The sequence below is a fragment of the Fonsecaea pedrosoi genome, assembly GCF_000835455.1.
Source record: "Fonsecaea pedrosoi CBS 271.37 unplaced genomic scaffold supercont1.2, whole genome shotgun sequence".
Classification (NCBI taxonomy): Eukaryota; Fungi; Ascomycota; class Eurotiomycetes; order Chaetothyriales; family Herpotrichiellaceae; genus Fonsecaea; species Fonsecaea pedrosoi.
Window position 1 is genome coordinate 3,359,223 of NW_013550614.1, and position 15,207 is coordinate 3,374,429.

Here is a 15,207-nt window from a genome sequence, read left to right on the forward strand (position 1 = left end):
AACGCCAGATCCAACACTCCCCCAATGCAGCACAAACCGTATCGAGGGGCCCTTTCATGCAACCCGGCATCGATGTTGTGATCGAGCGGGTCGCTAGAATGGCCCACGGCTAGAAGTAGAGAAAATCTCGACCTGGGATGAGCATCAGTCTTCTTTTTGACGGCATTACCTTGTTTGGAAAAAGCCCTGTTCGCACTTCAAATGATTTTCCAAGCATCCTCGCAAGCGTGGCAGAATTTGCTGCAAGCGATACTGGCGCTGAGGCTGTAGTTGCTGATACTGATCGATTCGTCTTTAAAAGCGTCGGCAAAGTCGTCCTTACCCTTGGCCATGGCCCCGACAAAGACGCATATGCTCTCGTTGGGACCCAAGGTATCGACGTAGTCGCGGACGCGGACGACTTCGGCATCGAAACTCAGAGTGACCTTCCGACAGTTGGGTGGTAAATGATCGGTAATAGGGTTCTTGATGACCTTGAGCAGTTTCTCCTGCGAGTTCACCGATCGAATCGAGAGCCTGTGTAGCAGCTGGACCATGAGACCAGCGAAACGCTTGAAGGTTCTGGGGATCCGGACGGTAGGGCTGACTTCGATCAAAACGCCCTTTGCTGTGTGAATGTAGATTTGTAGTTTACCCGCCTTGTTTATGGGTGAATCGAGCAGAGTAAGAAGGCACTGGACGTTGAAGTCAGCTCGCCACTACAAGAGGTCCAGTGGGATGAATAGCCACCTGGTGTGTGATGTCGGGCCTGGCATCACTTATATCTCGACCCATCTTCCGCATCACACCGATATGTTCATCGCTATTCAAGAGCGAATACTTCTCTTCTTTCCCTCCGGGCTTTCCGCTGTGTGCAGCTCGGTACGTCTCGAGGGAGGCGTTGGACAACACCACAATCAGTCTCTTTGTGTCCTTGTCGGTTGCTGCAATAGGGACATGTTGTTCGGCGACGAGTCGAGGAAGTTCGGGAGGGGGAAGAGACTGCGCTCCTGAGTAAAAAGTGTGAGCCAAGGAAAGGTCATGACAAAGACCCTGGGATGCGGGTATGGGGAGGATCCTTGGAATTTGACCCTGACAGTTTGTACATACTCGAGCGCTTTCTCTTAACGCCGGCTTCAACCGTTCTGGAGGGCATGTTCGCAGCTGTAGTTGTCGGTGAGGGAAGGCAGGAGCGGATGAGCAGAATGCAGTATGGCTCAAGGACCGTTCTGGGTTTCAGACTCTTCTCAAATCATCAAACGACAGACAGGTTCTGAGGAGGAATGAAGTAGGCGTTAATGAAGGATGTACTGGAAGACAAGTAAGTGGGAAGGAAGGGAATAAGGATGACTCTTTTTTGCATGGCTCGGCTGTCGGATTGAAGTTTCGTAGATTTTTCTGCACACGATCAAAATTCACTCCCCACCTGGACCCGCATCAACGACGCCAACCAACACCAACTGACCCTGGCACCCTGGCGTGCCTGGTTGACACCTATCAACCCGTCGAGCCGACAAGCCATCAGCCTGTCAGACCTGTCAACCAACCCTGCTCACCCCGCGCTGGAAATGGCTTTGGGCCTGGAATCCGCCTTTACAGTAATCAATGTCACTGGCTGGTGGCGGCACCAGGCTGGCTCCTTCTATGGACGACCAGGACGACTTCAATCAAGACACTGCACGCCCAGCCTCTGAAACCTGTTTTTGACCTCCATGATCATAGCAATGAATCTCGACATCTCTCCTCGAGGCCAGTCTGAAGTTGACTACGATGTCTACGAGTTTTATAATGTGTCCCAAGGGACATACCTGCGCCTTTGTGGTGCCAGACAGAGGAAGCACACCGGCAATACTTCGCAGCACCACAGTCATTTGTGCAGGACAATGAGTCAAGCCGGTGCTTCTCGGGGGCGGTATGGATGGACAAGACTATGAAAAGCCAGCAGAATGATATAATGATTTCATGAAGCCCTACCAAAAGCGGTATGAGCAGACGTCTTCCTTGCATGCTCCGTAGTCGTTAGTGCTGATCGCTTCGATAATCCGCCTCTTGAATATTGACTCCTCCCGCTTCCATCTTCCCGCCCGTGGTGGATGTTGTATCCGCCTACTCGATACCCTGCTGATACTATGCTATGTAAGAGATGCGAGTCGGGGGATTCCAGTAAGATAAGGTGCTCCCATTATTGTAGCATCTTTACACAAGATAGAAACGATTGTCCTGCATGGGCTGGTCTGGCTGAATGCAGGGCACTCTTGGATGTATCGCCTGTGCGAAAGCAATATCTGGGTGTACGCAACGATAATTCAGGAATTAAAGGAAGTATATGGATGAACAGAACGAGTTCAATAGCTTTAGAACAACCTCCAGAATAGAATCACATCGTCGATTTTCCATCATCATTACAGCAGCCAGCTCCCTCCGACCGAAACGCGTGCAAAACTGGATTTGTTGTGGGTATACAGTTGAACATTCGCTATCGAGACAGACTACCGCCGTCTCTGTACTCCAGGTGTGTAGAGGGTTGAAAATCAACCGACACCATGACTTGGCTTGGCTGGCTGGTTGGCTGGCTGCGAAGCCAAAGGTGCCAGGGGAAAAAGACGAGGGTATATCTTCAATTCAAAAGCAACAACCCCGAACTCGCTCTCAACAGATCAACCAATAAAGGGGAACCCCCCCGGGCTAGCATGCCACACAAAAATAGCCTGCCTTCCTGTCTGCACAATTCGCAATCCGTCCCCTTCTCATCATTTACACGGCAGACAGCGCCGGTCTTTCATATTTCGTGATAATCCACCACGCATCTGTCGAGATGCGCACATGAGACGCTCGTTAGAACATGTACATGCATCCAAAGCAAGCATACCGCAAACAGCACGCAGCATACGAGGTACAAGATTCGAAGTCTCAGAGGGAGGGGGGGGAGGGAGAATAAACTTACGCAAAACACCCGGTAGCCAGCCCAGAATACTCAGTAGGATGTTGATGAGAAAGTTCGAGTCGCATCCGGTCTTGAAGAAGACGGCTAGCGGCGGGAGGAAGAGCGCGAGGAAGTACAGACAGACGTCGCTCTAGCCACGCGGCAAAGTCAGTCGGTTGTCAATATTAAGGACTTCGTGAGGGAGGCGGTGATTGGATTGGTTCATCGATTGGAAGAGAATGACCATCTCGTCAGGATGAGGGCAAAGAACATAACGTACGGTGGAAGATGGGGGACGGGCCATTGCTTTCTGATACTGTTTCTTCAGTTGTTGGTTTTTTTTTTTTGTTCTCGCGCTGCGTCTGCTTTAGTTGCGTCCAATTATATTATCGCTAATATCTCGTTGTTCGATTTCAAAACGAATCCTCTTAGTAAATTGTGTTGGTTGTGTCGGTGGTGGTAGTAGTGATGGTTGTTGTTGTTGTTGTTATTTGATGTTTTATCGCTTAGTGAACCTGACCTCAGCGCAAGGATAAAAGGTGCTCAGATCGCCCGTTTTATATCAAAACGTCCACGGTGAACCACGAAAAAATGTCACTTGACCCGTCAGACGATTGATTCCATATCCGCCGAATGACTTGGCCCTTGGATTGGTCCTTGTACTTGTACGCGGCGCAAAGGCGGCGTCGTCAGCATCGGCGGCGTCGGCAGAAACGGCATGCATGACGTAGCCAACTGACCCGTAGAAGGACCAAATTTCCTCGTTGGTGCCAAAAGAAACAAGAATTTTTGGGCCATGCTGGCGCTTAAAGGTTAATTGATGAGCTTGTTTTTCGCCCTTGCGCCCTGCATACGAGTTCGCAATTTGCGCCACTACAGACTACAGAAGCACTCGGTAATGCGTACAGCCTGTTGGACTAACAGAGAGATACAGCTACTTCAGCTGCTACCCACAAGCAGGAGACGCAGGTCACCGTGTAGGCTACTGAGAAGTCCAGAGTCCACGTATGCTAGCACCGTCCTGATCGACCTCATTCCTACATACCGAGTACTAATACTCTTACTCCGACTCTCAAGATTCTGGGGTTCGTAAAAGACAAAGACGGTCGGAACCAAGTTCGCCAGGTTTGCCAGACTGCCAGGCTACCTGGTAACTTTCTGCTATCTGTACAAGATATACCTCTCTTCCCAATTCTTTCTTCTCCCTCTGGCTATGTTTGTCATCCTCTTGTAACAAACGTATGGTCCTTTTCGCAAAACCCTCGAAGACGCCGCCTCCTTTTGTGGCTGTAAACAGGAGACATGTCTCCAAAAGAGACACGCTTCCTTTATGAAATGGCTCCCCGGCATCGGCCTACGACTTACTAGAAATTGGATTAGAGTTCCCCTTCCACTGACGAAGCCTCATCCTTTGTCAAGGGCTTCCCTTCTCTCTTCTGCCTCGATGTTCTTCACCTATGCGCCCGTCCCAAACCTTTCTGAACCCCTCTGAACCGAACCAGGAAAACATCCCCCTTTCAAGTGATAGATATGACTGAAAAACACAAATGAAATTGCTGATGCTCTCAAAAGACCGCATGCGCTCTTCGTTCAAGTCGTAGGAGACGTATAATGCTGCAAAGATGACGTGGGTGAAAATGACAATCAATGGTCCCGGCCAGAATCCCGCATCTGCTCATCGAGCGACCTCAGCACGCTATCCTGAAGAGGGGACTGAGGCTGGATCAGATCGCTTGCTATCCGCGGTGGCTTCTCGTTGAACTCTCTCCCCAATTCCAAGCTCCGATTGTGCAGCGAGTGGGTGTCATTGTCGGAGAGCGATTCTCGTTCCAAATCAAGTGGTTGGATCGGTGGACTTGACATGCTGGTGTCGTCTTCTCCCCTTTCTGTTGCCGTTGCCAACGTCGAAGGCGAAACTCTGCGAACCCCCGGGATTGACGAGCCGACCGGAACAGGAGATGAGGTTAGCTGAGACGCATAATCTTCTCGTTCCTCTTCCGCCTCGTTCGGTGGACTCAACGCCCGTTTCTTTTCGCTTGACCCCGCGCTTTCACCGGCTTCCGTGACGACAGGCAGTGTCATGGCGGCACGTGAATCCTCTGTTGTTTTCAATGTCCGCTCCGGCTTCTCCTCTTCATTTCTACCCCAACCTTTCTCAGATGGTGTCGATTTGTCGGTTTGTTTGTGAGCCTTCCTCATCGTCCTCTCGACCGCTGGACTCATGGGTGGTGATTGCACGGTAGATTGCTCGAAACCCGTAGTCGCCGCGCCTGATGACTGCCCCATGCCCTCCGCCGATGCTGCGAGTATCGGTACTGGTTCCCCGACGCGGCGACTCTCCTCAGTTTCTCGCCTCTGAGCTTCCTCTTGGGTCATGGTGATCCCAGTGATGAAATTGATGAATCGTTCTCCATATGCTTGTGGAGGGATAGCCGATATCTGCCCTCGTGGAGCCGAAAGACCCTTCCAGTAATGCTCAATTCTTTTGATCATACCATACTGCGGAAAGTCAGTCACGGCACAGGAAAGAGGATTGAAATTCAACTTACATGGGTCAGACAATCAATGATGCCAAGGTAGTAAATCAATTCACCACCTCGCCCATCTTCATGCGTAGCCCGAATTCCACCATCATCACTGTAGAATATGCGATCCCGTCTTTCATCCCCGGAGGCCATCTCAGACGGCATCTTTGCACTCACCATGCCCATGGGGACAGGTTTCTCTCTTTTCAGCGTCATCCTCAATTCTCGCGCTTTTCTCGCGTTCTCCAGTCGCGAGGGGGTTCGAATCAAGACCGAGGATGAATACTCGTCCTCGTTATTCTCCCCACCAGGCTGAAATACTTGCAGCGTTGTCTCTCTCAAATTCTCCTCATTACCCTTCTCCAGGTCGTGCATACCAACTAGCAAGGAGTAATCCATAATGTGAAGCCTCTGTAGGAGAGCAACATCTCGTTTCATCTGGTCTAGGAATATCTGTCGTATTCGAGCGTCGAATTCGAGATGCAAACCTCTCCGTAGCCAATTCATGTCTTTCAGCGTCGCCCTAGGGTTATTAGCCAAATCTTCCTCACTAAAGTCCCTGCCAACGGTGGATCCCTTCAGGTCGAACATTTGGTGGATATCTCGGTGGGGTGGAAATAGATTATTCATGACCACGAAATGGATCTTGCGCCCATAGGGGATTTTGACCCGGTGCAAGCCGTAAAATTGACTTATCAGCGTGTTAGGGTTATCCAGTACATGTCGATAGTAATCCCGCAGGATCTTCCGAAGCAGCTTATGCTCGGCGTGATGGATCGTCTTGATGATGTACTTGTAATCCCTCGAGAAGTAGAAAAAGGAGCCAGACTTGCCGGGGCTGCCTAATTCTGAGAGGATATACTTGCTGGTGAGACTGACCAAGTAGTCGGCCGGATCAAGCCCAAAGATGGCTCTGAGGTGCCGAAAGACCCAGGGGCTGTAATCCTTGAACTTGAAGTCATATTTGGCGCTGGGTGTCAGTTCATTTCCGGTGATATCGAAGCTGAACTTGTGTTTTGCGTCAAAGTCGGCATCCGTCAGTTCCCGGTCCATCTTTGCATTCGTTCTCGACACAGTAAATCGAATTCCGGTCAACATATTGTAGGCAGTAACCCAATTGACGTGGCCCTCCTCAACCTTTTTGCCAACAATGACGCGGTCGTCATCCTCGTCCTCTTTTCTTTTGCGTCTGCTCGCACGTTTCTGCTTGATGAGCTCCGTCCAACGTGCTGCATCTTCATCGGGAGGAACTTCGTCTAGATGGGCATCTGATTGCATGGACCGAGTTGTCCTACGAACCAAGCCAAGTGACGCTCGTCTATTCCTCACCACAGTTCCATCGTGCTGTTCTCGTGTAGGGGAGAAGCGACCAGTGGTGGTGGAGAGCGCTTCTTCGGAGGGGCCGCCTGCGAAGGAGAAGTCGCGCGAGCTCCGGCCGACTGCGCCAATGCCGCCTGCTTTCGGAACTTGTAGGGTGTGACGGTGTGTTAGTTTCGGGGGCTCGGGGTTCAATGACGATTCGGAGTATCGATCTTGTATTGAAGCACCCGGGGACATAGCAGGCGGGGAGGAGAAACGAGCAAGGGCGGGTGCAGGAGCACGAGAGAGGCCACCGGAGGTCGTCTCTCCATCTAATCGTGCAGAATCTGGGACAGTAGAGGCGGTAACCATGTGGTAGGGATCGTACTCCGGCTTTGTCGGAGGGATGTTCGTTTTCAATTTACCCAACTCCGGTGTCGACTGCGGCCAGGGCGATTGTTCATGGATGCCATTACTATGGTCGTCATATTGTTCTCCCACATTCTCGACGCTAGACAACTTGGTCAGTGGTCCTTCTGACGAAGCCGGGCTTCTCGAAAGTTGTTCAGTGTACTTTGCGGCATTCGTGCTCGCGGCCGAATTGGTGCTGCCGGCCTTGGATTGCGTGCGATCCCGTAAGGGCGCCTTGACGTTGCCATTGGGGATACCCTTTGTTAAGGAGCTGTGACTGGTATTGTTGCGCAGGCTCTTGAGTTGATCCAGTCTGTGATCAGACAATCCGGCCTCGACATCGGTCCCGTTTGTGTAGGTAAAGACGCCGCTGATCGTCTTGTCGTGGGACTTTCTCGGAGGGCCTTCCAACGACGAAGAATTCGAATGGACGCTGTTGGAGACAACGGACAGAGGGGCTTCAGATGCCACAGATGGCATCTCAGTCTCACGAAGTCGAAAAGAGACCTACGAGGGGACGACGGATGGGAGCATTGGTCGTAGGTCACCGGTGCGTAGAGGGAATACGATGATCGGAGGTCATATCTCGGTCGAGGTTTGTTGCTTGGTTGGGATGTGTGATTGGACGTCTGCGAGGAGAGATTGGATTTGGAACAGGAAGAAGGGAACTAGCAATGCAGCACCGAGGTCAGTGTATAGACTGTTGACTGGTATAGGCGCTGTGGTTGGTATGATGCTGGATGTCTGCATACAAGTGTTATCGTCTCACGGTGTTAGATGGGTGAAGGTTAATGTGGTACGGAGTTCCCAGCTAACTACAGGGTGACCGGGGGTTCGTGTTTGCCAGAGTCTCAAAGTCCAGACGCCCAATGTTGACCCTACCAGTGCCCACTGTGATATGCCAAGCCCGTGAAGCACCGCCTGGGAGCCCAATCTCCCCTGCCAGCCACACACCAACCATTGCCCACGAACGCCCAGCATGGAGCCTGAATTCTGACTGGTTCTCCGCCATATCCGCCTGAATAGCCCAGTCTTACGAGTCCCTCCCCCGTAGTGTGAGCAGCTGCTCCCCATTAATAATGCCACCAGCAACCCAGAACTAATAGTTAGCCGGCTACTTGCACGTATCTAGGTGCCAACCCCAGTGACTGCATTTCCCTGCGCCTGTAAGCCAGTTCTATTTTAAAGAAACAATTTATTTTGTCTCTCCTCCTCCCGCCTTTGTGGAATCTTTATTTCATGACTGCGCCCACTGTGGTTCGATTCGACTTCAGCCTTGTTTCCCTCCGGCTGACATTCTGCATCTCGAAGACGAGTACGAGTCGCAGCAGATGACCGTCTCTCTGCAGCTCTAGATACTCGCTGATACCTGGAATTTGTCCAAGTCGTTTCCTCGTCTGGAGCCGGCACGCCGGATACCAGGCAACGCGGAGCATGACGTAGCCTCGCGTGGCCAGAGCCTTGTAGCCACGCCTCAAGTCATCTACCCTGCCACAACCCCTGACTCCGCTTCCAACATGATATCTTGGAAGCGAGCGCTAACGGCCATGTCAAGCATTTCGCAAGCATTCACAAGTCGCTTGTAGAATACCTTTTAGTCGGTAACTGATGCGAAGCTCTCGCAAACAGGATTTGCTGCCCCCAGCACAACAAAGTAGACACCAAGACGCCTTGCTTGTGGTATTTGCACATTCCTCAAATGCATGCCTGCCAAGTTCCAGCAACTCAGAACAATCCGAATCTACCTCTCCCGGGCAAATCGAAGTTCGGACAGCTACATGCGCTGCTGTCAAGCCATCAGCATCTTTGCGACATGGACCAGCGCTTCAGTGCCTTCTCCACCACTACTTTCCGTTCCCCCTGAAGCTCCATTGGATGTGGTCAACTCGGCGTTGGGATAGTACCACGCGGTGACTGCGACGATGACATACACAATCTGCGCGTTATTGTAGTCAGCCATGATGTTTCTGTGTTAAACGAGCCTTGGGATACGTACCACAAGCAGGCCACCTTCCAGGTAATTGGACGATCCATCCCGGAGGAAATTGCCAACTACCAAGATAGACATGACCAAAAGCACCACCATAAAGATTTCGAAGTTGAGGTCCATGGGTTTGCCAAGACCCCAGCCAACAATGACGACTAATGGGGCGTTGAACAGAGCGGTCTGAATCGAAGGGCCAAGGCAGTGGTAAAGAGCAAAATTCTGGAAAGTGCGTTAGCAACCTCTTTGCTCCCCAATTCCAGAGGCAGAGGAACTCACAATTTGGTTGTCGTACGCTTCGTCGACGGCAGTCAAATGTTCCGCAGCCTTTTCCACCAACGGCACGAGAATTAGACCCAAGAAATTGTCGGGAATTCCGTTTTCAACCACAAACTCAATCTCCTCCACCAGGAAGACTGCAATGAGAGAGATTAAAGCTAGCGCAAAGACGATCGCCACGATACACTCGGTCATTGTCAGCTTAGGCTTTTTGAGGTCTTTATGCCTGTCTCGATCGTTCTCTTCATCGGCTTCGAGGACTTCTTGAAAAATGTTGTCATGCGAAAGAGAATTGTAAAGTATGTACAGCGCGAATGCAACGATGAGAATGACGGAGACGCCGTGGCTAATGTTGAGGGTATCGCTACGCAACTGTGCGGCTGTATATCCCTCTTCGCCGGCCGGGACGGTGCTGCGGCTCAACGACGAGTAAAAGGCACTGGGAATCAAGAGGGCAAACCCAGCGACCAAGAGTAAACCCGAGCCGGCTTCACTGATAACTGCGTGGAAAGTTTGTTCCTTGTGCACCAACCCGCCAACCAGGAAGCAGGAACCTAGACAAAGAAGAAGGTTGGTAAGGATGGACCCGAGGATGGCGGCTTGGATCACTACAATCTTGTTGCCACTCCCAATCTGGCCAGTTCCGTCGTCTTTGGCGATCAGCACCATGAACAGGACGATTTCCACAACGGATCCCAGGGTCGTCTCGATGAGGATACCCATGACCTTTGGCAGCTTCCTTGCCAGTTCTTGTCCAGCAAACCCGAGTAGATTGGCAGAGGGCACCATGGCGATGTAATTGATGGCAAAGGTCCAAAGATGGTGGTCGCCATGAATAAAATGGAGGGCAATGGCGGCGGGGACGAAAGGCCACAAGATGTTGACCCAGCTCGAAACTGTGCAAGACGATGTCCATATTATCTTGAAGAAATAGCCCGGGTGAATTCCGCTGCGACCACTCTCTCCGTCAGGATGGATGCCCCTTCTTATCAGATGACCGTTGTGATTATATTGAGGGAGGAGTCCTTCAGCAACAGGGGTGGCCGACGGGGCATCTGTGGTATCGTTGGAGCCGTTGGACTTTTCTGCGGCGGGGTTGGTGTTTGGAGCTTCGTCTGTGACGGCACCAGACTTGCTCTTCCTGTTGAACAGGCCCATGACCGAGGGTAGGTGGTATGTAGTTCGTGGCAGTCAGGTCCGGTCAGTCTCGAAATTTGAAACGAGGTCGCAGAGGGTATTGTGATGGGCGCGAATGGCTTGAACGTAAACTGGAGTAAGGAGAGATTGACCTATGGACTTTTACGGGGACATGTCGAATGAAAACAAGAGAGGACCGTGTGACAGAGTAGCAGAAGGGACCGAGGAAGAAAAAGCATGAACGGGGAAAAGTCAAGAGACACGAAAGTGAAGTGAGAAGAATGAAGGGACTTTGTAGCAGCAATCGACAAGTGTTTCAAGGAAGTGCGAGGCAAGCAAAGGCAAGGGAGGCAGTGACAACACCGAACTTTGCCAAAACCTGCCACCATCTGCTGGTGCTACTGCTGTCATTGATTAATCAAATCCAAGAAAGCAAACAAGGAGTGAAACCTGGACAAGAGTTGCTTGGCCTCCGGACCCGTTGGGCTTGGTCATGTCTTGTTGGTGCTTCGTGTCGCCCTTCAGCTGGGCTGGAGAGTGAGAAGGGAAAAAAAGGGAAAGGATGGGATGGAAGGATTGTGGAGAAGGGGAAAAAAGGCCCGGAAGGCCTTATGGAGGAATTGATGATGGGCTGATGGGCAATGTGAAATGATCCATACCCAGCGAGTAGCGAGAGGTCTGAGCCACGCTGGGCGGGCGGGTTTGACTGATGCTGGCTGGGCTCAACAGGGGGGATGGGAGAGGGGGGTTGTCCCTTTTAGGCTCGGCTCGATACGGGCTAGACCATGAAGAGCATGTTCCAGAAAGAGGGAGAGACTGAGGTCACTCCCTAACCTACTTATTAGATAGATGTACCTCGTACGCAGTACCTACGGGGGCACGTTAGGGTGGTTTTGTACGTGTATCAAATGCTGGCGCCTCTTGGCCTTGTTCAGCTCGGACTCCCCGCTTCACTCACTCTTTACGTTGGAACTTAGAGCTGACAATAAGCTATCGAGTCATATTGCGAGTACAAGACGAGACAGATGAGATAGGCAAGCAAACGCGAGCAGAGATATTCCCCCATTCCACCGCCAGAGCATTCCTTTTTTATTGGTCCGCAGCCTCAATGGGCCTTCATACATCTTGGTGTCGGCGTATATCCGGTCCTTATCCCTCATCTACACACGTCCTATGGGTGCTTCCCCTTCTCAGCGTAATCCATTCCCTTTTCCGATCAACAGCTAAATCGTTACAAATCAAGGACGGGTATCATTCTCGAAACATCAGAAACCTCATTTCTTGTCACTCATCACAGTCCACTTCCAACTTGCACCCGGTGGACTTTGCACACCCATAAACACCTCTCCCGCAGCGTTGTTGTCGTTGCTCGCACCCACAGACGAAGTTGCACTCAATTTAGGCATCTGCTGCGTCTGTCCAGACCCATCAGTCTTGGAGAGGTCTGGTGTCGACCCGGTCATCATGCTCCCCAGGGTTTGTGGATAGAAACTAGAGCCTGTACTCATTCCAAAAGTAGCATCCGAAGTGGTGTTTTCGGGAGATGAAGTCTGCGTGAAAAGATTGTTGTTGGGCGAGTTGTTGGACCACAAACTTGCTGCCGGATCCAGTGTGAGACTCGAGGGTTGCATGTATTGATCCCATGCCTCCTGCGCACCAAGATTAGTATTCCTGGCCAATACCTTCCCCCGGAGGCCGGAGGGTTCGAAACTTACCCAGTCCAAATTCATGCCCTGGTCCAGGTTGCCCATCGGACCGCCAAACCACCCACTTGGGAAAGGGCTTGTCGCATTTGCTGGTCCAAATATTCCCGCGTTATACTGCTCGCTATTCCCCCCAAAATTGGGATACAGTCCCGTCTTTTCCCATGCGCCACCCGGTGATGCTGCCTGTGGTATGCCGCCCGCCTGCCCACTAGATCCTATGCCTCCAGCTTGAAGCATGCCCAACGTCATTGCTGCATTCTGCTCGTCGTTGTTCGAACCCTGCGGCTGCTGTGTTCCTATCGGGACCTGCGCGTTTTGAGTATTGTTGGGAGAAGCGGGTTGCTTGATATGGTATATCAGTACGTTAAGAAGCTCGCTGGCCTTGTAAGCCTCGATACTCAGGTCACGGTTCGCCAACCAGACATCGCGGCTCTCTTCCAATGCATGGATGAGATCTTCGCGATTGTAGCTGAGTCCGGGTATATAAACTCCATCTGACGACATGCTGCCTTGGCTGATACTGCCGCCACTAACGGAAGTATTCGGGGTGCTCACATCGTTGGTATTACTGTCGGGCCGCTCCCGGTGATTGTACAGATCCATACAGACAATCGTTGCTGCCAAGAGGTAGTCATGTGCGGTCAGTGAGTTCACATGGTTGCGTAGACTCCTCAGTCGTCCACGTTCCCGACTCTGCTGGTGTTGAATTGCCTGGAAGCTCAGTAACTGCATAGCTGAGTCCAAACACTGTCTTCTCGAGTGCATATACCTATTGCCATTTCTAGCAAGACGCATATACCGGCGGTGGAGGACGCATTGAGACTTATGGTAAACCGTCGCGAGGCTGAAGCGCGCCATGATCAGCGAGATGGGTGCCAGCGTCTGTTCTGCCATCGGTCGCAGTTTGAGGTGGTCGGGGATGCTTTCGTAGATATCTCTCAATCCACGATCAATCTTGAGAACTTCGTCATACCCTTTGCGGTTGACTCCATTAATCTCCTCCAACACTCGACCAAAACCAAAGGACAAGCGCCCCTTTGCAATCATGTACGAGATCGGCGTGGCTTCGCTGGCAGGACGAGCGGGCGGTAATGACGCAGAATCTTCATCGAATTCGTCGTCGTAGATATTGCGCGGCAACTCGGTGTCGGAATCGCCAATGCGAATCATCGAAGGCAACGCCACTTGAAAAGAAAAAAGAAGATCAGCACTTCGGACAAATGTCCAAACACGACGCCGCATCTCGCCTTGAAATGGGCTCAAATTGGGAAACAGTTTCGCGTCACGGTGATAGCCCATCCGCATGGCGAGACGAGCGATCATGCCAACCAATACCCAGACACTGGCTTCGGCATCTCGATTGGAAGTGTATTCCGCATGCAGGTGGAATATCAGCGTCTCTATAATGTAGTTGTGTGGTTTTGTATAGTCAGCCGTGATGAGACAGTGGGCCATTTGCGTGCGGAAATTCGCGGCCAGATCCTGACATTTGCCACGAAACTCAGGTGGTTCATCACCTTCCCGTCCATACGATAACATGGCAAGACGCATCATGGCGAACAACATGGCCACCCATACAATCGAGCTTTTGGACGGGTCCGCCCAGTGCTGATTGTAGTGTCGCTGAAATGTCGGCCCATGCAGGATGTGAGTGGCAGGGTCAAATGTATTGAAATATCGTCCGATCAGGATATCGGACATGTACCGAGATGGTATTTGTGCGAGAATCTCTGCTCGACTGGGTGGAATGGTAGAGCCAAAGAGCAAAGCTGGACCTGAGCCCACGTCTGCGCCCATGGATTTTCTGGCCTGTTCGACCTTCTCCATCTGAGCCTCGTACTCTTTCTTGTGAGCGACGAAATAGTTCTTGACTTCGCCAATCTCATTCAGCAAAGCCGCCCAATGCGCCTCGCCAATGTAGAAGGTCTTTTGCTTTTCAGCGTCGACCTTCAGAATTCCAAAGCTCTTGGTCACACCATCCGTCTCACTTTCAGGCTCTTGGCCATCTGCATCATCCATCATCGCGCTCTCGTCCAATTCATTATCAAGATTCGGCCCCAATGAACCACTCTCAATGGTGCTCGATCCGGCCGAAAGAGCCTGGGCAGCGGCGGCTGGGCCTACGGCTGACGAGCCATTGGTCATGAGCGACAAAACCAATCCTTCCAGCCGATCTATCCGATTCTGCATATCATCGGGTGTCGCGTTAGCAGCATTTTGACTCTGACTGCCCTTCTTCCTTGCGGCGGGAGCAGCGTAGGTACATGAGCCAGTATCGCCTCGTTTTGTGCAGTTATCGCAGGGAGACTGTCGATTGCACTTCAGCTTTCGGTGTCTGCACGGCGCGCAGGATAAGGGGATTCGATTGCGCTTGCGCACGACCCGGAACTGATCGGGAGAGGCGCCAGAATGCGACGAGTTCGTCGAGGGAGGCGTGGGCGTCATTGTGAGGTGGAATTGGGCTGTCTTGCAGTCCAGTCACTCAGTAATTGTGTTTGCGTTGTTCGTAAAACCCCGCTGCAGAGACTGGCTGCGGACGGTTACGCTAGACGCTTAAGAATCCCCCACAAGCCTGTGTGCGATCGCAATTCCTGTTGCAGCGCTTCGGACGGATCGGTCAACTTTTTCAATTGACGTTTGCGATTCTGGTAGACGTTATGCCCAATGTGAAGAAAATGCGATTGAACGTGTGGTAGGATAGTAGCCTGAGTGAAGAGTGAAGTGGGCGCTCGGATTTAACACGATTATCTGCGGGTGACGGGTAGTCGAATTCGGTTGGGGGCAGCACGTGAATAGCCGGCGAAGGTTTCCTCAGCGCTCAATATCTCCAGCTGAGAATGCTTGCTCTCAGAGCCACGTCTCACAGAAAGAGAGAAAGGGAAAGAAAGAGAGTTGCAAGAAGGAGAAATTGCCACGAATGAATAGAAAAGTGAAAGCAGGCTAGTGAGCTGCGAGAACCTTGGG

The 15,207-nt window shown here is 51.7% G+C and overlaps 5 protein-coding genes across 5 annotated transcripts; all 5 read right to left on the reverse strand.

Annotated features, from left to right (window-relative positions):
* Positions 1-197: 197 nt before the first annotated feature.
* Positions 198-1,135, reverse strand: Z517_03169 (ribosomal RNA small subunit methyltransferase NEP1; the record flags this gene model as incomplete). The annotated part of the gene is made up of 3 exons (XM_013432277.1): positions 198-674; positions 730-989; positions 1,090-1,135. The coding sequence occupies 3 exons, from the start codon at positions 1,133-1,135 to the stop codon at positions 198-200; spliced, it is 783 nt and encodes a 260-aa protein (XP_013287731.1).
* A 1,788-nt stretch (positions 1,136-2,923) lies between these two features.
* Positions 2,924-3,206, reverse strand: Z517_03170 (uncharacterized protein; the record flags this gene model as incomplete). The annotated part of the gene is made up of 2 exons (XM_013432278.1): positions 2,924-3,053; positions 3,183-3,206. Coding segments are annotated over 2 exons (153 nt in total), but the record flags the coding sequence as incomplete, so codon positions are not given.
* A 1,340-nt stretch (positions 3,207-4,546) lies between these two features.
* Z517_03171 (uncharacterized protein) lies at positions 4,547-7,617 on the reverse strand (the record flags this gene model as incomplete). The annotated part of the gene is made up of 2 exons (XM_013432279.1): positions 4,547-5,401; positions 5,452-7,617. 2 exons carry the CDS (start codon positions 7,615-7,617, stop codon positions 4,547-4,549), a joined length of 3,021 nt encoding a protein of 1,006 aa, XP_013287733.1.
* Positions 7,618-8,926: 1,309 nt separating this feature from the next.
* Positions 8,927-10,558, reverse strand: Z517_03172 (calcium/proton exchanger; the record flags this gene model as incomplete). Its single annotated transcript, XM_013432280.1, has 3 exons — positions 8,927-9,073; positions 9,134-9,343; positions 9,401-10,558. 3 exons carry the CDS (start codon positions 10,556-10,558, stop codon positions 8,927-8,929), a joined length of 1,515 nt encoding a protein of 504 aa, XP_013287734.1.
* Positions 10,559-11,811: 1,253 nt separating this feature from the next.
* On the reverse strand, positions 11,812-14,688 carry Z517_03173 (uncharacterized protein; the record flags this gene model as incomplete). The annotated part of the gene is made up of 2 exons (XM_013432281.1): positions 11,812-12,186; positions 12,253-14,688. 2 exons carry the CDS (start codon positions 14,686-14,688, stop codon positions 11,812-11,814), a joined length of 2,811 nt encoding a protein of 936 aa, XP_013287735.1.
* Positions 14,689-15,207: the final 519 nt, after the last annotated feature.